General features: G+C 39.9%; 2 protein-coding genes and 1 long non-coding RNA gene across 6 annotated transcripts in view; 1 reads left to right on the top strand and 2 right to left on the bottom strand.

The window, feature by feature from the left end:
- Positions 1–11,265: 11,265 nt before the first annotated feature.
- LOC100698110 (dickkopf-related protein 1) lies at positions 11,266–13,424 on the bottom strand. The gene is made up of 4 exons (XM_003438365.5): positions 12,836–13,424; positions 12,563–12,707; positions 12,251–12,385; positions 11,266–12,123 (listed from the first exon to the last, which is right to left on the bottom strand). Exons 1-4 carry the CDS (start codon positions 13,049–13,051, stop codon positions 11,858–11,860), a joined length of 762 nt encoding a protein of 253 aa, XP_003438413.1. The 5' UTR covers positions 13,052–13,424; the 3' UTR covers positions 11,266–11,857.
- Positions 13,425–15,322: 1,898 nt separating this feature from the next.
- The window catches only part of LOC100694992 (cGMP-dependent protein kinase 1), a 92,951-nt gene continuing 81,640 nt past the window's right edge, over positions 15,323–26,633 (bottom strand). For 3 of the 4 annotated variants that reach the window (XM_003438265.5, XM_019366969.2, XM_013271835.3), the window contains 10 exons: positions 25,567–25,641; positions 20,991–21,087; positions 20,750–20,889; positions 19,586–19,675; positions 19,234–19,375; positions 18,602–18,765; positions 18,252–18,374; positions 18,101–18,163; positions 17,949–18,015; positions 15,323–17,856 (listed from right to left, as the gene is read on the bottom strand). In XM_003438265.5, the coding sequence (XP_003438313.1) occupies positions 17,758–17,856; positions 17,949–18,015; positions 18,101–18,163; positions 18,252–18,374; positions 18,602–18,765; positions 19,234–19,375; positions 19,586–19,675; positions 20,750–20,889; positions 20,991–21,087; positions 25,567–25,641 (1,060 nt within the window). In that variant the 3' untranslated portion in view covers positions 15,323–17,757. The remainder of the gene's footprint in view (positions 17,857–17,948; positions 18,016–18,100; positions 18,164–18,251; positions 18,375–18,601; positions 18,766–19,233; positions 19,376–19,585; positions 19,676–20,749; positions 20,890–20,990; positions 21,088–25,566; positions 25,642–26,633) is intronic. The other variant, XM_003438266.5, reaches the window with a different exon arrangement.
- Positions 21,097–25,637, top strand: LOC112841979 (uncharacterized). The gene is made up of 2 exons (XR_003213494.1): positions 21,097–24,429; positions 24,834–25,637. It is a non-coding gene; the product is annotated as an uncharacterized LOC112841979 (long non-coding RNA).

Raw genomic sequence — 26,633 nt, 5'->3', positions numbered from 1 at the left:
TTTTGTGAACTGGTTTGTAGCTGTTTGCTGAAGCTCAGTATGGGATCCAAAGAGCTGCTGATGCAAGTGAAGTTCATCATTAGGCTAAAAGACCAAAATAATCCTATTAGAGAGATAGCTAAAGCTCTCTAATCAAATCAACAATCTGAAACATTCTTAAAAAGAAGGAATGCACTGCCCAACTTAGCAACACCGGAAGTCCCAGAGGAACGTGTAAGACAATTAAAGTGGATAACGACAGAATTCTTTCCTTGGCCAAAAAAACCCCCAACAACAACAACAAAAAAACCCTTTACAACACCAAACTAAGTCAAGAATACTGTTGAGGAGGTAGGTATGTTATTGTCAAAGTCTGCAATCAACACCTTCATGAATTTAAATACCAAGGGTTTACAACAAGGCACAGAACCACTGGTTAGTTTCAAGAGTAGGAAGGTCAGATTAGAATGAAAGAATCTAAAAGAGCCTGCACACTTCAGGCTTGGATTCATCGTTGGATGGACAGATTGAACAAAGTTTAAGTTATACCTGAATGAATGAAGCGAAAAGGAAAACATGACTTTAAGCACACCACATTGTCTGTCAAACATGACCATGACCATATATGGCTGCAAGCGGAACCAGGTTACCAGCGTTTATTGATAACGTGACTGCAAATAGAAGCAGCAGGATGAATTCTGAAGTGCACAAAGCTATACTCTGTGCTCAGATTCAGACAAATGCTGCAAAACATGAAGATCAGTCTTCACAGTGCAATAATCCAAAGCATACTAGAAAAGCAACTCAAGAGTCTCTAAAGGCACAGAAATAGGGTACTCTTCAACGGCCAAGTCAATCACGTGATCTCAGTCAAAGACAGTATGCTTTTCAGTTACTGGAGACTAAACTGAAGGCAAGCAGAGCCGCATACAAGCAACAACTGAAGGCAGCTGCAGTAACAGCCTTGCAGAGCATCTCAAGAAAGGAACCTCAGCTTTTGGTGATGTTTATATATAAAATGGATATAAAATGTATGCAATTCTTAAAGAGTTAAGATAATACTTTGGTTAAATCCCTTATAATTAAAGCTGAAACTTTTCACTTCAATTACACCTTCATTGTTTGATTAAAATCAGTGATGTAAAGAAGCCAAACTAGAAAAACTGTTTCTTTGTAAAATTATGTGATGTGAACTCGTAGGTCACCTCATTCAGATCAGAGGACGTGATGCAAAGTAAAATGCGAGAAAAGAAATGAAATGAGAATGAAACTTTATGTGATTGCACTGCAGGAGTCAACAGTAGCAAGTTTTCTTCGTATATCAGCTTGATTGTAAATTACACATACAGCACAACAAAAATGCCTCTCGTCTCCAGCAAGCCAAAGTTTCCACACCTCCCTTGAGGCAAAATTTGGACGCTTCACAAGCAGAAGGCTCAATAAAAAAACAGGCTTGGTACTTGGCCCCAAACCATTAGCAGTGAGCTCAGGCGCTCAACGCAGTACACAGGCGTTAATTGCCTCGTCGCTTGTAACTCTGAATCCTTTTTTTAATGCTGGTGTTTTTGTAAACAAGGCCGTTTGAAAACGATTGTTAACACCTGTGTGCTGAGAAATATTGTATAGGATCAGGACACTTGATGCTGAAGAGTCTGTCCTTGGCTGATAAGAGTAATGCTGCCCATGTGTTTGCTCACAGACTGGTGATCTGTGTTATCTCACACAGGCTTGTGGTTCTTAATGTCCATTTGAAGATCTCTCATCACTTAATACGCTTTCATCTTTTTTGCAAGGCTTTGGTTTCTTACTCATCCTCTCATCCAAACTTGAAACTGGTCTGGAAACTCTCTCCAGATGCCCTCAGCTATTGTCAGTGAAAACCGGAAAACTACAGGAAACTGTCCGATAACGATGACAAATATGAAAACAACAAATCTATTATAGTCTCTTCAAGCAGATTAAAAAAAATGAGCTTTTTTTTCCTATTCTTGGACAAGAAAAATAAAACTTGTTTAGTATAATTACTTTTTCTAATACTTTAAAGTCCACAACTGAATTGTGTTTATTTTCATTTTATTTGCACATTTTCAGCTTGTCAACATGAAATATGTCAATTTAGCTGCCCTGCTGATGCTGCAGAAAATGCTGCTATATGTAGAACGAACAAAAACAGTGTTGCATATGAAGCCATTCCCAGTTTGGCTCCTATCAAAATGGCTGAGATGCTTGTGGCTTTGTGATTAAGCTGCTGCAAACCACACAGCCCAGGGAGAGTAAACCCAACATTTAAACCAAAACCCAGATACAGGCAGCCTGGGCAACAACAGTGGCATATTAGTAATTACCCCAAGACAAAATGTCCGTCATTTGTGTGTAACCCACATTCAGGCAATTCAGCTTCTCAGCACATGGAATTAAGTCTGGGAGGCTTGGAGGGGAGGGTTGAGGTAGTATTATGCAGCCATTTGACAGCCCTGGATTGTCTGGAGGAATTAAGATGACTTGTTGTAAAACATGCTTCTGTGATTAATGTTAGAAGTTCCAGCTGGGTTACTGCAATGACTTTTTCATGTTTTTCTGTGTGTGTGTGTGTGTGTGTGTGTGTGTGTGTGTGTGTGTGTGTGTGTGTGTGTGTGTGTGTGTTTCACTGCTCTCTCTTCCTCTCTACCCATCTGTCACTCTATCTCTCATCAATGGTCAAATACAGATCACCTGGTAGTTGGACTTCAAAGAGAGCAACAATTGGATATCAACAACACCATTACTTACCATGTCCCTGTGAATCCCTTTCTGACCAGTGGGACCTTGTCTAGAGGGGAAAAATACCCCATCTGTCCAGCAAATGCTTCCATATGGACACAAAGAGCGGGGCACATTCTTGTGGAAATGAAAGCAGGTCCTTTAATCTAAGAGACATAATCAATAATTGATAAGGCCTGTAGCTGCAGGGCCAAGTGGTAGTTTGAAGATAACCTAAGACAAGATTAGTGATGGGACAAAATGGGGTGATGGGGTTTATGCTGAATTAAAACATTATGCATGGAGGATTGGCTTCGTAATCATGGGTTCCTATCAGCTCTTTAGATCACTTCCTGCAACCTTAGCTTACTCGTACTCAAGTGATCATTGTTTAATGTGGAAGGAATGCTAATTAGAGTGGTGGAGAACCAACCCTTGCCAACATCACCAAAATACACTATGTGGTCAGCTTAAATGAGACACAATGAGATGCCTTCACAACAACTATTATGCAAAGGGGTACCAATTCAGAATGCAATATCTGTCCACCAAATATTTACCAACACCCAAAGACAAGCAGAAAAACAAGCCAAAGAGACAGCTAGAATGGGAAATGAGCATAGAGAAGGGCTGAAATGTACATTTCAGAAACAGGAGGTTAGACTGAGGCTTCTGAGCACAATTCAAGCCCCTTGGGAATGTGCTGAGTTGGACCTTTGATGCGCAAGATAACCAAAATAGTGGGCATTTTCAATCAACATGTCAACCCGAATTTTAGTAGAGTTTCAAAAATAACACCAAGGATGGAGGGAGGTTTTACGCTTGGTTTTGATTTCACAGTACTACAGACTTGAGAAATGGGATCACATCTGAGTGCCAGGAGAATTTGTTAATCTCTGGAGCTCTTTCTAATGATATGGAATGACCCAAAAGGGTGCCACTGGTCTTAAAGTCCCTAAAAGTAGAGATGCTTATTTGCAAAACCGCATGTGGGCCATGTGTACAGAGAGAGTGGCAAACTGTGCTTGGTGTCACAGTTTGCCACAGTTTTTTTTACATATAAAAACAGAATGCAATGAGATGTAAATCTCAAACCCATATTTTATTCACAGTAGGCCACAGAAAACATATGAAGTGTTTAAACAAATTTTTAACTAACATTTTGAGTTGATGGCAGCAACACGTCTGAAAAAAGTTAGGACACAAGCATGTTTACCCTCTGTAACATCCCTTGTTCTTTCAACAACAGGCCATAAACATCTGGAAACTGAGGAGAGGAATGTTGTCCCATTCTTGTCTGATATAGGATTCTAGCTGCTCAGAAGTCCCGGGTCTTCTTTGTTGTATTTTTTGCTTCATGATGTGCCAAATGTTGGTGAAGGGTCTGGACTGCAGGCGGGTCAGTTCAACACCCAGACTCTTGTACTCTGATGTGCAAGCTGCCATTTGCATAAGCACTAATACATCCTCATACTATCAGAGAGCCAGGTCTTGTCCTTTGTGCACATCTTACAATGACATTATGAGATATTCACATTTTATGTTAGATATTCACATTTTATGTTAGGATACATTATTCTGAATTTATTCACAGTTTGTAGAACTGTTTTTTTTTTTTCTTTTGCTGAATAGTAAACCTCTGCCGACCCTTACTTCTCTGCCTTTCCAAAATTCTCTTTTTATACCCAATCATGTTACTGACCTGTTACCAATTAACCTAATTAGTTGCTAAATGTTCCTCCAGCTGTTTCTTTTTAGTACCACTTACACTTCCAGCTCCATTTATTTCTTAAATGGTGCGTTTTCTCAGTTTAAGCATTTTATATGTTTTCTGTATTATACTGTGAGTAAAATACCGGGTTATTAAATCTGTATTTTTTTTAAAAAATATTCCCGTTCATCAAATTAGGGAAAAAGATGTCACACAGGCTAAATTTAACTCTTCGTCTTTAGCTGTGGCTGTGAGTGGGCGCTAGGGTGTTTGTATGTCTATGATTTATACCTTTCTCTTAAAGTCAGCTGTGAGAGTGACAGTAATATGATGTTTCCCACCCACAACGGAGGAACACACACAGTCAGCAACCTCAACATGGTTGTTTGCTATATCTATAGGGTGTTCCCAATCATTTCCTTGCCCACAACATAGACAATGAGCATGCTGTACTCTTAAGATTTGGTTCTATGAATGGAGGAACCAGGCAGTAAATAACAAAATAAAGCATATTTGAGGCAGGGTGTAAATTATGGAAATTTTAATGTTTCAAATTAACACTGGGTCTTTTTAACTTCTCCACTCTGGACAGTTTTAATAGTAAAACCTTGCAATATGGAAGGGAAGAGTTGTCACATCTACAGAGTAAAGTGTACTTAAGTAGTTTTCTCATTTACATTTGTTTGGTGTTTCCTTTTGTCAGACCATTTAGGTGTCCTTAGATGTTGGTGTAAACAAATCAACATTTAGATAGCGTACTAATGTGCTGCTGAGTAGAGTGTCTGAAGATAACTACCTTTGATATGGCCCCCTGCCATTCACTCTGTCACCAGCTTAGCCCCACCAGCAGAGAGGCAAGACAATCCAATCCATTTGCCCCCTAGAGAGATCAAAGTCTGTACCTCCTCCACATCTTTATCTATTACCAGGGACCCCACCTTTGAGAAGTCTCTACACAAATTAAATTGTGCATCAGCCTTTGTCTTTGGTGGGGTTGAAAGCAGAGTTTTTTGAAAGGATGGAGAACAAGCAGGGACATTAAAGACTTTGGGTGTTGAAGCAAATGAGATTGACTGGGGGAGCCAGGGTGGTATGAAAGGAGGTGGCGAGTGGCAAAAATCTCTGATTAAGGCCTGGTGACTGTTAAAGGGACAATGGTCGAACCACTGGGGTCATTATTGTGCCTTTGTCTGATAAGATGCTTCCCTGTTGAGCAAAAGCATGCCATTACACAACAACCGAGGCTTTTGATGCTCCTGCTTGGGTACAGAGATATTTGTTCAGGACTCATAAAGACATACTGTTCCCTAGTTGAAGATTCTTTATGGAATGAACTGAGGGATGAGAGACATCTATTTCCTGCCCCTCATAAATGTCTGTCTGCTGTGCGCATACTGGATTAGACACGGTCACCAGCAGTACCTACAGTTACACTAGTACTTCGGTATGCCAGTCACTGGTTAAACTGTCTCTCCTCAGTACTGTAATTCATTTTTCAAAGTATAGGGTTTCTGTGGTTACCTTTATTCAATCAGCTGTGCTAATTGACTGTGACTCCATAAGCCTGCCATATTTCAGCGTTATATAACTAGATGTAATTTTATTCTTTACTGAATAGCAACTCGGTCTGCATTAATTTTCCACCAACTCACTCAACTGCAATACTTTCTTTCTGAATTCTTTAAAAACTTTGTAAATAATGAGTAAATTATATGTGTGAAGCAGCTTTGCACAGTGTGGTTGTGACTGAGGCAGACTGTACACAGCAGCCAGGAGCTGAGCCAGCTCTGGCCCTGGCCCTTGTCCTAGTCCCAGCCCTAGGCCGCCAGCAGCAAGCCTCTGGACCAACCATAATGAAGAGTAGGCATTTTTATCCCCAGCTGCAATTCTACCCCCCTCCTGGTGCATCTGTTCACCGCCTGCTTGTCTGGCAAAGTGGGTAGATATTACATATTGGGATATAATTTGTAAAAACAATGGGCAGATTATTTGTTTACACTGAAGTGGTCACAGCTGTGCAAGCAGTGGATATGCTGCACATAGGGAGAACAGAGAGTGAGAGAATACATCTGAAAGAGACAGGTGGTCGAGGAACCACTGTTTTTTATTAAACAGCCAGTAGCAAGGGGAAAATAAACATGTGCGTAGGTCCAGAAGGCAGCAGAGCCTAGCAAAAACACTGGGTATTGTGGTCAGGTATGTCTCTTCTTGCTTTGATTCTTTCATGTACTGTTACAGTTACAGACAGCAATGTAACACAGCCACTTGTTTCTGGTTCAGCCCAACACGCTTACAGATTTTAGGTCTTTATAGCTGAAGTCAAAGCAGAGAGGTTACCTTCATGTGGTAAATGACGGACTCAAAAGTAGTATGACTTCATCACAGAAGGACCTGAGACCACAGCAGCAGTAGCAGATGGAAGGAACACCAAGATGGATCAAACTAGTCATCCATTAGCCTCCCTGGTGAGTACGCTGTGTGTCACAGCAGCAAGAAACAGGCGCCTTGGTGTCACCACATACACTTGCCTACGCAGATCTCTGAATAAGTAAAAATAAGCATGACAAGGGTATTACAAATGAATAATTCAGCTAAAAATATGTCCCTACCCTAAGAGAACCTTTTTTCAAACCAATCTTTCTTTCTGAAAGGCTGCAAGTATCTGGTTAGCTTATGTAAGACCAGCATAGGGAAGCAGCTAGTAGGCAGGTATCTAAAAAGTAGGCTACATCATGACAGTGAAGTTTATCTTCTCATCTGCATCACTGGAAGATAGCTAATGAACATACTTCAAAAAATGTGAAATTATGACTTTTAGTGTAGAGCTAGGATTTAGCCTATCTTAGCATAACGACTGAAGGCCTGAAAGGCTAGGGTGAGTTTAAAAAATGCCTCAAAAACCTTGATACTTGAGTACTTAACTCCTTTTTATATTTAACAAAACAGCTATTTGAAATCCTGTGTTCTGCTTTGTTTTTCTCACTGCTATATGCCAACTGTGCAGAACTTTATGAAGTCACCACAATACCAAATTTAGGCCCACGGTGCTTGTTCAAAGACTAGAAAAAAAATCTGTGTTCTATCTGGAAAATTACACTATAGTCTTTAACACTGCCAAGAATAGCTGAATGAATAAGCAATTAAAATTTGGATGAACACTTAACTGTTCCTAAATTTAAATATATGTATAAAAAAAAGCTTTCTGCTCTGTAGACAGACACAGGCTAACTGGTTCCCTTGCATTCACGCATGCTACAGTCACACTAGGGAAAAGAGTAGTTGGAAACGGCAGCACGACCAAAAGTCTTGTGACCGTGTGCAAAGAACCTATGATCTTGGTGCCTTTGAAAGGGATGCTTTGAAGACATGGATAAGGTCTGCAGTACAGCCAGCCACAACAATTTTAGTGGATCAAAACACCAATAAAATGGGAATAAGATGGTTTAAATTTGTGATGAATCTGCTTTGAGGTTGCGATTGAATGGGGAATTGAACTGAATTAAAATAACAAAAAAAAGTAAATCTGCTTGTGTAATAATGTTAATATTTGTAATAAATCAGCAAAAATTGCAAATCCCAACTCCATACACAGAAAACTTCAGTTCAAGTAATACTGAATTGAAATGAATTGAATTGAAAAATAGGGACGTACATGCTGCAGGACGTCAATTTAACCTAAAAGACATAGGCACACTGCAACCTTACTTTATTAAGTAATATAAATAATTAGGAGCCAGTTGAGTTGTTGTCTCCTGCTGCAAAGAAAGACTCATAGATTAAGATTAGGATTGATTGCAATGTCCTGGGAATCTGCATTTGGTCTTCAACAGAAAAACAAAAAGTACAGCAACCACCGATTTTTCCTAGTCGTAAGATAGTTGGTGTCTTACTTTTACTCTAGCTGGACTGAGCCATTATACAGACTGAGCAAATCAGATCCTGACTCAATATTAACATAGCAACATGAGTAATGTTGACCTTTTCATCTCACTCTCGGAAACAATGCTTATGCTTTTAAATTAGGTTCAAATCCATGCCACGGGGAAGATAGGCTAAGAGAAGTGAAACGCAATATATAAATAAGTGAGCGAGAACAATTGTCTCCGGTAAATTACCTGGAACGTAACATGAAACCCAATCAAACAACAGCATGTCATCAACTCACTCTGTGAAAACCCTTGTTTCCCCTGCTGTGTTGACATCAACTAGGAGTTAAATAAGTGGAACAAACCTGTTCTCCACCTGCATTCACACACTCACCACATTGTGCTGAATGAGTTGTCTTTTGTTTAATTATTATTTCCCAAGGACAGGGAGATTTCCACTTATTGCTCAACTAGGCTGATTGTCATCCCACAAAGATGAATAGTGAGCATTGTGCTTCTCTCCTATGAAGTGATCAGTGCCAGCACCCAGAAGTTTGACACCTCCCTGTGAAATGTTGTTTACATAAGAGCTTGGGTTTGATCCGAATGCTCATTCCAGAAGTATGCCATCTCTTTCATCTGACAAAATAACATGCATTGCGTCTGTGTACTCTGCTTCATTTCTTTACCCTTTCATCTCTTGACGGTTCACTCATGAGTTTGTTAACTCGGGGATGTCTGTCGATGGTGTTTGGCAGCAGAGCTAGAATAACAATGGTTGATATACCAAATACTCAGGCAGATAAAAGCTTTTCATACTTTTTAGATTGTGAAGGTAGATAAGCAAATCATTTCTGTTTTTATTGCCCATGGAGTTTTATTAAAATACTTGAAGAATGTCTATCCACCTAGATCAGGCTCGAGTTCGCTTTATGTTTGGGTTGTGCCAACACACAGGAACGCGTAAACAGAAATGAAAAGTGTTAACCAGTATTTTCATGAATTGCAGCCTGGATTTGTTCTGTTAAGATAAATGTTTACTGTAGTTACTTGTTTCCAGTTTTTGGAAGCATACAGCAGCATGAAAACGCATGCCAGTGGACGTGCTGATTCATTCTTGTGGTATGACAACAGCAAATGTTGTTGGTTAGGATGCCGCGGCGTGGGCGAGCGTGCTGCTACGCCAAACGTCTCACACCCGAAATTTCACCCCTACAAGGGTTTGCGAGTCTGTGTGTACATGTGCACTGCTGTAAATGTGTACAAACTGTTCAGCTGCGTGTGGGGACATGACTGTGTGTGCGTGTGTGTTTGTGTGTGACAGTGTCTCAGCGCTGCTGACGTTGAGTTTGTTTCTCCGGACTCCACTAAATGTTCCTTAGCTGCCTGTGTAAAGTGAACGCACACACAAACAAACACACACAACCTGGCCTTCCTTGAGTTAGGGCACATGCCTGTGGCCTGTGTAAGTCTGTGGTTGGTGTAATGATGACAGGCTCACACACATACTCACAGATTCCAGGACCCCCACAAACATGACTTGGCTGAGCCTGCATGGTATATTGTGCTGCTGACAATGCTACCATTATTCTTAATTACTCTCAAGAATGGACGCTAAATTATTTAAATGGAGTGTGTCTCTCTGAATGTCTGGCTGCCTCTTGGTCAATGTGCCTATCCTCAGCAGTGGTGGAACAAATACCCAGATCCTTTACTTCAGCAAAATGGCAGCACCACAAAGTTACTATACCCTAATCATAGAAAATGTGAGTAGTGTAGTTAGTAGGTAGGATTATAAACACTGTACTCATTATGCTGGGAAAGTGGCTTCTGGCTCTGTTATACTATCTTACTATTATTAATTTCCATCAAAATGAGAGCTGTCTTGTCTTTTCTGATGGTTTTTTTTTAAATACATAAAAAACCGTTTTCCAAAAGGTTGAGGTAAATCTAAAATAAAATTAAAGTAAATAACTAGAGTGAGCCACACAAATACCTTAGCGCAAGATTTGAGCCGATGGTTTTGTTTTTCCACCACTAATCTTCAATGACAGCCAGAGTAAACCTCACCTTGTCTTCTTTGGACAAACTTCAAGCTAATGTCTGTGGATGTAAACAGATGAAGAGGTTATCTGGCTCGGTCAGATATCAAGAGTGTCTTGTGCGTCTTTTGATCTGACAAGAGAATCAAACAAAAAGTATAGTAATTTCCTCACCATCTTCTAATCTAAACATCTCTAATTACAGGTACCAAGGTGTATTTGAGTGGATTCATAGCCTACATATTAGAGCACATCTATTGCGCAACAGCCAGGAAATGGGGTGTGCTGTGCAATTGGAGAGACTGAGAACTTTTTTTGTTGTTGTTGCATCACAGAAAAAGTGCTGTGGTGCACCTCATTTCATGAAGCCTTGTGTAGATTGAGTAAGATGAAATAATTAGAGGCTTTAGCTTGGATAGCCAGCTATCTGCTCTGCTGCACATGAAGGCAGGAACATCATAATTAGAAACTAGCCAACACCAAAGGTGTAGGTGGCAAACACATTCGTCAGGACACAGATACTTAGTTATTACCTCTTTGTAGGCATCATTTGATATGGTGGGTTGCCTTCATCTGATAATATATCCTTGATTGACCATTCTCTGCTTTCACAGCAGGACCTGACGTGTTGAGGCTCCAGTAGTAACTCATTACAGTTGTATGTTTGTTGTAAGTCTTTTTGGGTCTGTGTAACAACTGTGTTTAGTGATTCTGGGCCAGGTTAAGCACCACAGACATCCTTCAAACAACTTTTGCTTTTCAGAAGGGGACAGTTGTTATTTTTCTGTGTACCAGCTACTATATGAAGACTAAATCATTTAGTTTTTAACTTTTGCAAGAAACCTCTACAAATCCTACGTAAAGCCCCCCCCCCTTTTTTTGTTGCAGTAGATTCAAATTTTAAAAAATGATGAATAGAAAGACTGCATTAAGATTATCACGTGACATTTAATAAAACAAATATATTCAAATTTTCAATAGATAACATTTCTTATAAAACATTATATATAACACATTTACAATGCATGCAGCACCATGTCTTTATAATACTGGTGTTGACAGAATGTAATAGCTCATTTAAGTGCCACATCCAGGGAAATATGTACAATACAGTAATTTACTGCAATAACCGTGGCATGAAGTTCCATAAAAAGAGAAACAAAACAGCTCTGCCATTACCAACGACATGCATTGATCTTCCTAATACTTCTGAAATGTCACTTCCTAACTTCCGACTCCTCATCTGCTGAAAGGGAATTGAATCAGTCCGTCTTGCACTCTTGTATCCCTCTGGGTGTATCACTTTTCCAGGAATCATGTCTATCCTTCCGGCTGATGTGTTTGTGTCAGCAACTTTGGCAGGAAAGAATGTCTTAGGTGTCTGTGTGCATGTGTGTGCGCGTGTGTGTCAGCATCTCTTGTGTATGCAAGTGTTTGTCAGTGTCTGTGACTGATTTGTGGGTTTTGCTGGGCGTGTGAGTGTGCAGGTTTCTGTTTCTGTGTGCGTCCACTCGTTCATGTCAGCGTCTCTGACAGGTGTGTAGGTTCCGGGCTGCAGTCCTGCTGACAGTGTGATCTCGCTCTCCTTTCTCTGGTCGGCAGGCCAGCCCTTCGCCGCAGTCACAACGCTGGAACAGCTCCAAGCCATGGTTGCCTTTCCTGCGGTGGCGCGTACACACCTGGCCCTCTGTCAGAACAGGCTTACAAATGCGAGACCAGAAGTGTCTGGCACAGCAAAGACCCTTGGAGCAGTCTGCAGATCTCAGGCAGGCATCCCCCTCTTGGCCTGGAGATGAGGGGGGGAAGAGAACAAAGTGAAAATATGTTACATGGAACAGACCTCCCTGAAAACTTCCTACTGCTGTTACTTGAACCCAAGAGATAAGACTGATGATTTTTAACAGCACACTTACCTTTGACAGCATGAGGCTGGTTGCTATGGGCAGTGGGAGGCTTCTTGGCTCGATGCTCCGTGGTACTGTTGTGTGTGTGCCAGCCAGTGGTGAGAGCTACATCTGCACCATCTAAGTCATTTGCCTGGCAAACACCTGAAAAGGTAAAAGACGAAAATAAATAACTGCATTTAGGGTTTGCAATTAACACTACAGAAAAAGCCCTTAGTTAATTAAGATATAAATAATAAGTAGAAAGTTGAATAAAAAAATATAGTTTACAAGATGACAAAAAGAAAACCAAAAGTCATTACTGATTTGAAATGAGCTCACCGTTGCTGCAGCGGTTTCCTGTACAACACATCGAGTCCCTTGCGCAACGCTTTCGGTTCTTACGGCAGGGTAGACAGACGCCTCGAGCATCGTTGCAGAATTCCTCACCTCCACACTCTTCATCATCCGTGCAAACACCTGAGCTCTATATATGATTAAAAACAAAAATATTATGTCAGGAAGTATATTGCTATGATTTCTGTGACAACGTATATAAGCGAATCACTATTGTGGTGCACAGACTTGACTTTTACGCACGGCTGAGTTAATTACCTGCAAGGTGTCTGCGGGTAATTTGTGTCCCATGCCACCAGAAGGTGATGTTCGAGGACTCGGACTGACACTATCGGTATCTTTAACAACCGGAGCGCCGGGCAGGTTTTTGATCGCGTTGGAGTTCGTCAGGACTGTGCCCGCGTAAACGTCCCCAAGGTATCCAAACAGCGTGAGATACACAGCCAAGAAGCGGCGGACTGAAGGCATCTTCATGATTCCTTTCTTAAATTCTCCGGCAAACACACGATAAGAATGTCCCTTTTGTTTTGAGAAGAAGAGTGACAAAGTCCAAAACGGCCTTGAATCCAGAATCCTAAAGTTTCCAGAGAGTTTCAGGACGATGTTTGGAAGTCTCCTGACTCGCAGTCCTGGGATGATCTCTCTTTATACATGTGGACCTGTTTGTCTTCCCGCCCCTCGCTGTGCACTACAAAGGCGGAGGGGTGGAATTTCAAACAGAGACCCACTGTACGGAAATGGCCATCTCTGCTCCCTGCACAGGACAACGTTTCAGTGTTTGTGATGATAATGACCTGCAAAGTCTGTCTGAATACCCATCACACAGTGGCGTACACGGGAAACAACCCCCCAACCACCAGTCAGTACTTACTCTATCCAATCAGTATACAATAAATAAATAAATAAAAACATAAAAAATACAGATGACAAATAATGTTTTCTTTAATATTTTTTCGATGTGTTTTAAAAATATTACTCACAAATTCATCACTCGAGTCCCTCCCCCTTAGATAGATCTCTTATGAACGACAATTTTATATTTTAAACACACAAATCACACATCGGGAATAGTTTTTTTTTTCTCCATGTTATTTATCACTTATTTTAATTTTCGCAATTACTGTGAAGTTATCAAAATAGGCAAGTAGTATATTTTTCAAACTATTATAGGTATAACTTTATAAAATAAAAACAATGACGTTTTTCTAAATGTGGTAGCACATTTGATTTGTTGACTGATTTTGATTTATATCTCTGATAGGACTATTTCTGGTGACAACTTACCTGCGCATCTTTGTAGAAGCCGTTTGCTTATTCCAGTTTCTTTGACATCCTTTGGCTGCCCTTTGGCTGTGTGAAGACAGCGATTGAAGTTACTTAAGTCGATTAACTACTTCATTTGATCCCTCTGATTGCAAAGGGGGCAATTATCCCCCAACGTGTGCTTGATTACACCAGTTGCGGACATCAATGTGTAGGATATGCAGACCATTAAGGGGTGTGAAAACTTTGCCGAATTAATGGACTTCCGTGGAGAGGCCTTTCAGGGTTGACTGGCACTTTGAGATTAAAGGCGACTCTGATCTACCCTGCTCTTTGACCCTTTAGGCTCCACCACTTCAAGAAGGAGAAATGTATTTGAGAATATTGAAATTAAGTCTCAATGTTGTTTTTCCACGTGAATCTGCTGATAACCCCACATCGCACTAGACTTGTCTCCGTGTTTGTCCTTAAGTTGTTATCTCTCGTCCCTTTCCTGAGAGATGTGAGCTCTTCTGATTTATTTATTCACCTTAAACCTTTAGTGACACTGATTTCAAAACTTTTTGCACTGTGTGTGTGAACAGTCAGTTTTCGCTGTGCAAGAAGAGCTCCCTTCAGATGCTGAAGTGCGTGATAAAAAACAAGAACTTAAGTTTCTCCTTGTAGATATCTTAGCACTTGGACGTCATCTGCTGGTCACGGAGCCTTTATCCGAAGTTTGAGTGTGAGAACGTGTCTGCGTGTGTAGAAGAATAAGCGATGCGCCATAGACACCTGACAAACACATTAGCACTTTGCGCATTTGAATTGCTGCATATCTTTTGAAGTAGAGCTTTTATCTCCACTTTACTGAATGTCAGTACTGGTAAGGTGAGCTCCTTTGATGCACTTTGATCCCCTTTGATCTCACAGAAGTGTCACCCTGTTGTTATGGCTGAAGCCATTTCCCTGTGCCCCAAACAGATTTGTTGTGCGAACAACACGGAGGCCAAAAAAGCTGAATCATCCGCACTTACCACTAAGTGGATGACATTAAACTCTTGGAGTGATTATTAGATATCTGGGAACTTTAAGCGGTTCACATGAGGCTGAGGCGCCTGCGTGAAGGGACGTTTTAGTCTTACCATTAGCTCCCCCTTGTGGCAAATACAGCGAACTCTGCACAGCACAAGTTTGAAAGAACACAGCACACACGACTCAAAAGTATTGTTTTTACTCTATAATTTTAAAAATCGTACACGTGGCACTCTGCAAAATAACTTACAGCAGAAAAATAACAACACAAGGCAAATATCAGGTAACTTTGCAGAAGGCAGTCAATAAAAACTGAAAACCAGTGGTTTGGTAAGTTATGACATACATAAGGCTTTGTGAAAACATACCCCCCTCCCTCCCCCGACACAGTAAAACACTTATGGTTTAGAATTAAGATTTCTTCTTTTTTTTTTTTAGTTCTCCATCAATAGATTCATATAATATGTATGTTTGGCTTCCTGGGGTGAATGCACATAGGAGAATTTTGCCTTCAGAACTTTCTGCCTAGAAAGGCTTTGCAATACATGGTTAATATCGTCAAAAGGATGAATTTTAACTGTTTCTTCAAGCTTTACCACGTGGATTTGCTGCCTAGACACAAGCAAACAATGACTGTAAACTACAACGGATAAGAAAGCTTTTGAAAGGCAAACTTCTCCTGCTAGTGGGGTGAAATGTGACTTGAGCTTTTGAGCCAAACAGTGAAAAGAGAATTTGAATCGTGATGAGATATGATTAATGCTGACATTCTGTCAAAGACTGTCAACAGTGATAAAAATATTTCCATATTTGTACTGGCAAAATATTCATAACTGCAAATCATTCTTGCCGTCTCTAAAAGCTCAAATTTACTGACTGAAACAAGTGATGGATGGTCTTTCTGAGCCATGATTAATGCTCACTGGTGTTTTGTATCAGGCCAGTAGTGATTGACTTCAAAAGATCACATTAGATATGTGGAGAAAAGCATGTCATTGCAGCCATATCAGGTAGGATAGCTTTTAATCATTTTAAATGTTCTCGTGGCATAAATCAAAGGCGTAAGCAGGAAATTTTTCTCATATATTTTGTCAGCCATCAAATGACTAGAAATTCTCTGTGGTGATTAATGTATTTATTAGATATAAGAAAGGATGAAAAGCAGCCATCTAAGAGGACACATAAGTTTTTGAGGTGTATATGTGTTCATGCAGCATCGAAAAGGTCTTGTGATGTAAATTTTGTATGCCATTGACTTAAGGCACTTACATTCCTTTTGACTTCATGTTCTGATTTTTGGACGCAAGAGGTGACGAGCTGGGCGAGAGATCATGGTGATCAAAGTTGAGATTTCACAAAATATAACCTTATTTATTTAGCTTCTTTTTGCCTCTAGGAGACACTTCAAGATTCCCACGCGATTATGTTAAGTCAAGATAGTCTTATGATAATGCAAATGTGGTAAATCTGAGTTCCAAATAAACAGAAGGATGATTTTTTTTTTCACGGCTGAACTCAACATGGTGAAACCTGTTTAAAAACCTCGACAATACCACAAGTGATAAATCATCGATCAAGTTCACAAATTTATACAAGTCTCCAATTTTTCTAAAGAATGCTGTCAAGTACGTTACAAAGTAATCAAGCACAAAAGAAATCACAATACAAAAACAAAGAACCAGTACTGTCATCTCAACATCGCTTATTATAATTTATCAACAGCACCAAAGACATCAAAACCATGTTCACAGTTATGTCAGTACTATACAGGAGAGGACGTCCGGTTTGGGTGGATTCAAGAAGTGACTGAAAAACAAACTCAAGACGGATGTAGGCAGAGAAGCATTCGTATGCATGATTTTTTTTTAAAGCCTATTATAGAACAGAAAAGTGTGACCTCTACTTAAGCTTAAAATGAGCTATAACTGTGGATTTTCTCAGTTAATGGTCTTAAGTGCATAAGGACACATTGCTTCATGGAAATACTAGCTGACATTTCATGTGTGCCGGTGTGTGATTCATTAAAATTTTAAGGAGGGCACTTTAAGAGTCACATCTCTTTCCACTGAATGCACTGTGTTTGTGCTTTTCAAGGTAGATTAATCTCACATAAATTGTACTAAGTATTTGATTTCAGCCCAGTAACGTTCATGTGTGATGATAGATCTCGTAAATTCAAATACTACGTACCATTCATATTGTATTTTCAATAAGAAGAAAAATCTGTGACATTCAGATTAGTCGTGAGCACTTGGTACCAGTTGCACTTGCCATCTGTAGTGTGTAGATGTCTACAAAGCATTACAGATTGCAGAAAGCAGCTGCATGTTGATAACCAGGGACCAACTGCAGTATCATCATATCCCCTCCCAGAGTCCACCAAATATTTCACTAAAGATTGCGGAAAAACGAATCTATAAAAAAAGAAAAACCAATAACCATCCCCTTCCTCTTTTGAGCGGTTGTCAACATATAGTTCCTTTTTCTAGTCGTAGAAGCAAAACTTCGACAAACTTTAAAACATTCATCCATCCACTAAGCATTGCTTCATGTTACATGGGAAAACCTGGCTCTGTTATCAGCCTCTGTTGTATTTGTGTGTGTATGTGTGTGTTTGTATCCCTGCACTTTCTTTGCCTTTAAGACCCAAGTGTAAAACAACACCGGAGAAGTGCTACAGCAGTCCCATTATAAATGCTTGATCCAGAGCCACAGTGAAATAAAGGCATATCGGTGACCCAGAGGGTTTGCCATCCAACTATTTATCTTCTTTTCCATATCTTCTCTTTCATTTTTAATGCAGTTTTGTTTTTTACAACACAGCCATGTCCTCCATTAATGACCTCCAAACCATTAAAAGCCAACAAAAGAAGAGTTTCTTCTGGTTTCAAGAGAAGAGGACTTCAAAAATCAACGTCCCAGCCGGAGTTGTCATCAGGAGGTGGGTCTTCATTGTCCTCTGGGAAACTGTCAAAATTACTCGTGTCAACTGCTGATGTGACCTGGTAGAAACACAAAATAATCTTTCACATAAAGAATAAGCAACAACTGAGTGGCTATAAAACAAAACAAAATGAGCACAGTGTGCACTTACATTAGGGATAATAGGTGGTGTCAGTGTCCCCTTCTTCAAACCTTCCCAGTTAAAGCCCTCAAACCATCTAAAAGAAAAAAATAGCATTACTTCATCATTGTACAGCGAACAAATTAATACAAATGTCTGGACTGAGTAATGCGTTTTCTCACTTGTGCTTTTGGATGTCTTTGACACCGTTTTTCAAGTTTCCCAGTCTTTCAGAAGGATTATCCCTGAAGTAGAAAAAATAATATATGATTCAGCACGCAGACCACTTAAATGAATTACTATGTATAAATGTCTACAGGCATAAACACTTACCTGCATAGCTTTTTGATTAGGTTGGCAGCATTTTTGGTAATTTTCTTTGGAAACTCAATCATGTCGATTCCTCTCAAGATGATGTTGTAGGTTTTCATAGGATCAGGGCCAGAGAATGGAGGACTACACAACAGAGGCCAACATATTACTTTGAAGTAAAAAGTGCTTAAGTGTGGACAATTATGTAATCAGCTACCATCAAACTGTTCTGTGTAAATTGTGCAATGAGCTGACACATTTTAATTTTCACCAGGTGACTCAACATTTCCAAAAAGTTTTGCATGTATATAGCATTACCGCAAAAACTTCATAAACAAGTTTGTTAAGGACAAGCCCGGGCCTGTGGGTACCTGCCAGTTAGGAGCTCAAACATAAGGATTCCTAGAGACCAGTAGTCAGCTGAGATGTCGTGGCCCTTGTTCAGAATGATCTCTGGTGCTACATACTCTGGTGTCCCACAGAAGGTCCACGTTTTCTTCCCAAACCCAATCTTCTTGGCAAAGCCAAAGTCCACCTAAAGAAAACAAAGATTTTGTTGTCAGCTTGTAGTCATCAGGCAAAGAAAAATTTGACTTAAAATCCTCCTCGTGGTATTTTGGTTCCTATCAGATCATGTTCACTCTTATGCATACTAATGGTGGAATGAAAATGGTGGAAATAGTGGCGTTGGTGGGTTTGGAGCTGAGCTGAGTAGCTGCTGGCTGCTCTGCCAAAAGAGACAAGCTGGTTTCTCCATGATGAGAAAAGGGAATGGTGGTGTACCTCAAAAAACAAAACCTAGCGTAGCGTAGTTATACTTCTCTTCACACTGTGATTACTCTTGTATTTAAAGCCATTATGTGGCAGTATTCAAAATGATTTTTGACATTTCACATACATCAGAGAAAGATAGCATTTGTCTTCTTTTGCATCATCGTAAATCTCTCAAAAACACACAAACACTCCAGTTAGAGGTTTCTGTGTTTCCATGTTCCTCTCTTACCAGTTTGGCATAACCCCTGTGGTCCAATATAAGGTTCTCTGGTTTAAGGTCTCTGTAGATAATGCCTTTGGAATGCAGGTAAGCAAAAGCCTCAACTACACAGGCTGTGTAAAACCTGGTGGTCGAGTCCTCAAATGAACCCCTGTAAACACAGCAGGACAAAAGAAGATAAAAATTGTAACTTACATTAAATAGTAAAATGTGACACACTGCCTATAATGTAGCTATAAAATCACTAGATATGTTGGTCAAAGCAGGACTCAAATATCATTTTACCAGAATTAACTTAACTGCCACACCTTTCTTTGCCATATAATTGTGTGTGTGTGACACTAATCATTAATGAGTTTACCGGTCTCTAAGAATGGTCCACAGTTCTCCGCCTAAACATGCTTCCATCAACATGTAGAGGTATTTGCTGTCCTTGAAGGTTCTGTACAGTCTGAAAACACACAGAAGTGTTTGTTATCACAAACTGCTGTAAAATTCATAACCGCGCAACTATTATTTGGCAGAAGAAAAGCAATGAATTCATCTTATAATCTACTTCGAACACATGATAATACTGAAATAAAGCAGTGTGTTGTTGGCCAGGGATTTCCTTTGATATAATTCAGTATTTAAAACATTTTTTAAAATATACATAAATAATTTTAGTAAACCTCAATAAACGTTGTGCAGCAAAACACTCCTAAAGTGTTTTATTGGACTCAAGTGAGGGGACATACCTCTCCAAACCAAGTGTTTTTTAAATTGTCATGTTGCTAATTGTCAGGCCACGCATTTCAAGCCTGTGAGTTATCTTGTCATCCAGTATTCCAGCACACAAACTAGCATTCATCTCTATTAAAACTTTCCTGAACTGTTTGCATCACCTTATCAGCACTCTCCCACCTTCATGTTTTCTAGTCAGTAGCAGGGTGCTCCTGGCCACAAGCACACCAATGAAGCTGGACCGAAATTGGCATAAATAAATTTATTTCATCCAACTAAAGATTGTCCTGCCGGTGTTTGTCATGCTCCTTTTCATGTTACTTGCTGCATTTTAACTGTGCAGTCTCGCGCTGCTTCATCAGAAAAAGGACTTCTGAAACACTATTTTCCACAGATAATCTCTGTGCCAAGTCAGAAGTACTTAATAGAAAGCAAATTGTGCGTGCCCTCATTATTCAAGGGTGACTATTGAACCATCTGTTATTGGTAGCACAGTTTCCCTAAACCTCCTAACTACTGCTGCAGCTGTGTTTTGTTAGCCTGCTGATGCTTGTATCACCCATCTTTATTCTTGTTCAGGCAGTTCTTTATTATTGTTAAGCCACGCCATATTACATACAAACCAAGCCAAAATGAGAAAGCTGTGATGATGGCTGGCTCTTTTTGTGGCCACGTTCATTATATAAGCCTTTATAGGGAATGTCATTTTTAATAACTCTTACTTTGATCACCAGAATTAAACATTTAATAGGATGAGCAAACTTTATTGAGCATTTTAAGGAAGCTGATGTTAAGAAGCTACCTAACAATGAAGTCAGAGTGGGCCTCTTGCATGATGAGCTTTTCTGAGCGAATGTGCTCTTGCTGTCTCGTGTCGACAATGTGCCGCTTCTTGAGGATTTTCATGGCAAACGTTTTGTTCTCATCACTCTTGAGCTGAACCTGCAGTGATAGGGAAAGAGAGAGATTCAAATAGCAACGTGTGCAGCTTGTCAGACAAGTCCAGAAAATTCATGTTAATGTCACACCGCTGTGCTTCGTACCAGCTCAACGCGTCCAAAGCCACCAACCCCCAGAGTGTCAATGATGTTAAAGTCAGCTAGGTTCAGATTGAAGAAAAACGCATTCTCTGCTTCATACCTGTGGGGCCAGGAAAAAGGGGAGGAAAGAACGAAGGGGAACAGGATTAGAGATGAGATGAAGGATGAAAGAAAACATAATCCACTTTCAACAACCTGAGACAAAATATCCGTCTCTCCTTGAGCTCATTTGTTTGCAAATCTTAGAGGATTTAACTCATAGTAATCTATCAAGGATGTTGTTGAGGATGTGGAGAGTATAAATATGAGCACATGAACAGGATGTTTTTGAGTTTAGTCTTCTGGCAAATTACTTTGACCTCTCTTTGATCACAGACTAACTGTCCCCAGCTTGTCCCCATTCTTTATAGGAAAGAACAAAGATGGGACATCCGTCACAGAGGCTACTCACTACTCAGTTGGCTCAGAAGACATGCCTTGGCTCTGCCACTGAACTCCACAACATGCCGGCATGCTGGCAGTGGAGATTGTTTCCACGTGTCCACCCCTTATCCCCAGATGCCCCGTGTCTTCTTTGGTTATTGTTTGATCCAGACAGAGTTTCATCAGCTCAGTTTCTGGATCAGTGGGCTTAGGACAGATCCAAGCCTGGATAGGCCTTTCTGGGTCACTCATAACAGACTATCGCCTCGACGTCAGGCCTCTTCTCTCTCAAAAATATTTCAGCTGTATGTTTATGTAGACAGCAACTTATCAAAAAACACCTCCACAGAAGATTTGTTTAGATGTTTAGATAAGTCAGCAGCCTTCTTTCGCAGAGCTGTAGGGATTAAGATTATTTACAAAAATGTAGGTTAAGCACTTTCAGAAAAAACTGTTCCAGGTTTGAATGCAATCAGTAAAATGCCAAATTATGTTTGCTTTACGCCATTCTAGCTTATCTGGCTATTCCAAGTGTTAAAAAACCAACCTAACTGTACTTGTTTCAGATCAGTTACACTGGAAACCTTTTCCCTAAGCTACGCGGCAGTGGACACTTTGGTGGCACGTGTTGGCAGGTTACTGAGCACGATGTTTCTCAGAAACACATCAGGTTACCAGGACACTCATGGTTTATTTGTGTATATGTATACACTATTACTATCATGGGAGATTTGCAGGTTATCCTTTCATCTTTTCTCCCGACCCTGACCTGGATGTAGGCCCAGAAAACACTCCAAATCCTAAAATAAGAGCTGCTTGAGAAAAGGAGACAAGTAACCAAGATTATATGTTTAGCGTGTGTGGTACAGTATTGTTAACCCCTTAAAGCCTGAAATAGAAAATAAAGCAGGAAAATTCAATTTTTTTATTTTTAAATGAAGAGTTTATTGAACCATCTGACAAATTTGTTAAAAAAATTAATACATTTTAATTTCAGTATACGATTTTTTTTTTAAATTTGTATTGTAGTTGCTTTTTTATCTGGCCTTTTGAAAAATTGCATAAAAATTTATTGTGCAGCTCATTTAGGTTTTTCATGTTGGGGGGGGGGGGGAGGGGAGGGAGTGTCACTCTGATGATGTATTAGTCTCAAAAACCCACAAAAAACTGCACGTATCAAATATGATACACTAGGATGTGTCTGGGTTCTGTTAATGAAGGAGCGTTTTACACATTCTGTCAAGATATCGAAGGAATGGAGAGTAAGGATACAATTTTACACTGTAAAGTTGCTAAAACGGTTGACTAGTAATAGCAACATGCAACCAGCAGATGGCAGCGTTGCTTCGTTATAGGGAGTCAGTATCAAAGAGCTGACGAACAAAAACTCTGTGCTAGTCACAGACCAAGCACAAAACGAGACCATTTTCTATTAGATAAGCAATGAAAGAATAAATCTGTCTTCTATTCTCTACAGATGATGAACACTTCTTCAAGCGAGTAACAATAGAAAACCATTAAGCTACTTTGCAATGTAATGAATAATTTTGTCACAGGCAAAACACAATGTCTCAATCAAGGACACACAGTCTCTGTAGGAATCAATGAATGGTGGAGATATTCACTAAGGCAGCGACACACAATACAGTTTTTTCAGATAAGCAGGAAACTACACTCGTCTATCTCTATAACTGAGCCATGATATGCCGGAAACTGGAATATGATACCAGAGAGAAGATCCAGTGGGACTGAAACCATACATCCACCTTAAATAGATGTCTAAACCATGACCTTGAATAAAAGTGAACACAGAGAGCTCAGCAGCATCTGACACAGTTTCCTGGACAGCATATGCATTATGAGGTTGCAATAAGATGTTACTTATAACTGCTAACATGAAAATCCATTACAAGCTCAGCATTACAAAGTGTTCCTATGCAGGTCAAGTAGCACCCCAGTGGGTGATAATCTGTATCACTGAACGAATGAGGTCATAAAAATGATGCAATCCCCGTGTGTCTAAAGTGTGTGTCCGTATTTGTGTGGGAGTGTGTGTACGATTATCCTCATTTACTTTGCTCCAGTTCTTCTTCATCAGACTGACTCAGGGGACCAGAAAGAGGAGAAGAAAGCACTTCTGACCTTAAACCAGACTTAAATGCCACTTTTATTTATGGGTGATTCCTGTTTATTGAACTTCTACACTCTCAAAAGACACAGGCCCCGCTGAGTCATAGTCGGTCATATTTTCTCATTAATTTTCAGTTATTAAGGGTTTTTTCACCGGAAGGGCCCAAATTGCTGATTAAAGGTAAGTGGAAATGGCTGCTTGAAAGGGCAATTAGAACATTTTAATCACAAAGAGTGGGAAATAAAACTGGGGCCATCTAAATGACGTTTATAATTTGAACAACAAGAAGGAGAAGATTATTTTTCAGAGGATTTTATTCCTTTAAAAATAAAGGGTAAACATAAAGCTTCAGGATATATAGGTAACATAATTTCAGATTTCTCTATAAAACATTTTCTGATAAGTTTGCATCACTGGAGAAAATCAGCTTTTTAACTTTTTTTTTTAACTTTTACTTTTACTTTGTCTTATCTTTAAATTCTCCCCTCACCTCAGAATATATAAAAGTTGTTATGAATGCAGTAGCAGTGTGCAGAATGTAGCATCTCCTTCCCAGAGAAGCAAGGCCTTGATCAAAAACAGTGTGTGCATATACAGTAGCATGTGGCAGGGAGCTAGTCTTTGAAGAAAAGACCTGCCAACCCCACAGAGAGCAGCTATAATTTCCTGTACAGCAACAGCACTACTGAAATATGCTTATCCACTGTGACCAATTAGAGACAGTTTCCATCACAGAGGGATCCTGACTCAGGCTTTCCTCACCAAGAAGCAAACGTGCTCTGCTGAGTGGGGAGTGCCAGCAAGAGACAACACAGCACGCAGCAGGGAAAGCTGCCTTAATCAGGGTGAAAATGACGTTGATGAGACAGATTTGAGAGAGCAGAGAAGGTGAGTGGGTCTAATTTGAGTTAAAGTTTTGGCTTGATGATGAAGTTATAAACATTTGTCATGCAAAAGTACAACTTGTTACTCATTTGCATAAAATCTAACTTGCTTAAGGAATCTTTTAAGCTGTCTGCAAGTCGCACTGTGTGACACAGACCTAATTAACTCGGCTACCTTATCTAGGATGGATGGATGGGTGTAGAATGATAATGTAGGCTTTGATAGAACAATGTAATTCTCTCCTATCTTTTTATTTTGCCACACAACATGCTGTACCCTTCATGGCGGGTCATTGTAAAGGCTTGGATCGTAAAACCAAGGCTTCTGCTAATACAGCACAACAATATTTTGTTGATCATCATTTCATGCTGACAGCCACTGGATATTATGTTATCATATTATCATAGATCTACTGGCAGGCCAAACAATCATCAGTGGAGCCATAAAGTGGATCTGGCCAGGGCCAAAAGCCAGAGGTAAGGGACTATACGCCCCCTATTACACCCATCGGTTTCTTGTTGCCTCTTCCCAACCCTGGTGGTATGTTTTGCTCTTGACTGCTCTGCTGACGAAATGCCACTGACTTGCAAAAGATCACTGGCACTCTCGGCTAGAAATCCACAGCACCAGGCAGACGTCTAGTCTGTTTTGTCACCCTCTTGTTCTCTCTGTCTCTCTAAATCTATCTACATATGGGATAAGCTGTTCCTGCTCTCTGGCTCCCTGTAAACTGTCATTACTGGGTTCTTGTTTCTACTCACCTTGAGTCTCAACATAGCGCTGAATCAGTGGGGTATCAGATTATGCCAAGAGATGGCTAAAAGAACCTCTAGATTCCCACCTCAATGCCAAAGTGCCTTCTATAGAGCCATTCTCTTATTCCCATAGTGAAGATAAAGTACATATTAATTCCTCCAGAAATAGAGGTGAAGGTTATAGCGTATGCTTTCTGTTTCCCACAGAGTGTTGCATTGTTACATAACAGAAGTAACGGCACGAGCATTAACAGCTGGCCTGCATGTCTCTTCGCGAAACACTGCAGGTGCTAGGCAGTCACATTGTGCATTTTTTTAAACTAAGAGTTAAATTATTAAAACAACCAACTTCTCCAAATATAAATGATTTTTTTCTTTGTCTTACTTGGCTTTGGCATCAGCATCCTCATGGCCTTTGCTGGATACATCCTCCAAACCCCCAATCAGGTGCTTGAATGAACTGAAACACAGACAGTAACTGTTAAAACAGCACCTGGTGAAGCATTTTAGACACTGTTTTGCTTGAAAATCTACAGACGATGCAGGTCTAAGTAACAGAGCACAAGTGTAAGTAACAAAGATACATATATTCTGATTCATTCTATGAGAATATATGAATCTGTTACTGTTAGCTTATGTTACAGGGAACAAAGCACATTATATCTCTATAAGAAGCTGGCACACAGCATGACCAGTCTGCCATACACACTCCCAGTTAGTATTAAATATTCATCAGTCTGCTTTTAGAGACAAGCCTCTAAAAATCGCAGACGAGGAGACAGATGAGAAGACAGAGCTACCCCAAAGAGGTGTAAAACAGTGTGATAGCAGATGGTGGGTGAGAGGGATTTTTGAGACAAAAGTAGACGCGTTGCATGAATATTTAGCCAATAAATTAAAAATTTAAAACGCACTGTGTTGAGTGATAAAGAAATCATGGGATATTATGCAAGGTAAAACTCCCCCCATGACAATATTTTATATCTTTTTCAGTACTAAATAAAGTCCGTTAAGTGATTTAGCTGATAGAAGCAGAGCAACAACATATTTTTATTCCTCTGTATTTCTAATTATGATAAGAAGAAAAGTGCAAATTCTGAAAGTTAAAGAATAAATTAGAGCATATTAGATGGATCTACAGAACAATAAGCTTCACAGCATAATAACTTGCTGAAATAAAATCCTCCAAATTTCTTGAGAGATTTGGTACATGAAAAATAACTCCCGTGTTTCGGCTCATTTCTCCCTGAAGTATGGGTTTCTATGCAAAATAAAGATTCCAAACATCCTGGAAGAACAACTAGCTGACACTTTTCAAGCAGGGCTCATCAAGCTGTCAGCTAGAAGATGCACTGCATCTGGTGTTTTCTCCTGTTGAGACCATAATGCCTGCTAGCTAGGGCTGTTTCTGAGCTGAGCTTTTCTCTAAATGTTTGGCTGCTTACAGTGTCT

Source organism: Oreochromis niloticus, linkage group LG13 (genome assembly GCF_001858045.2).
Source record: "Oreochromis niloticus isolate F11D_XX linkage group LG13, O_niloticus_UMD_NMBU, whole genome shotgun sequence".
Classification (NCBI taxonomy): Eukaryota; Metazoa; Chordata; class Actinopteri; order Cichliformes; family Cichlidae; genus Oreochromis; species Oreochromis niloticus.
Note: the sequence above shows the minus strand (reverse complement) of the source record. Positions and strands in the feature narration are given on the sequence as shown.

Excerpts from the sequence above, each read along its gene's own strand:
- LOC100698110 (XM_003438365.5), bottom strand. The coding sequence starts at position 13,051 with ATGAAGATGCCTTCAGTCCGCCGCTTCTTGGCTGTGTATCTCACGCTG. Across the intron at positions 12,708-12,835 it reads TACCCGCAGACACCTTGCAG|AGCTCAGGTGTTTGCACGGA; the intron begins GTAATTAACTCA and ends AATCATATATAG. Across the intron at positions 12,124-12,250 it reads CCAGCCTCATGCTGTCAAAG|GCCAAGAGGGGGATGCCTGC; the intron begins GTAAGTGTGCTG and ends CCTCATCTCCAG.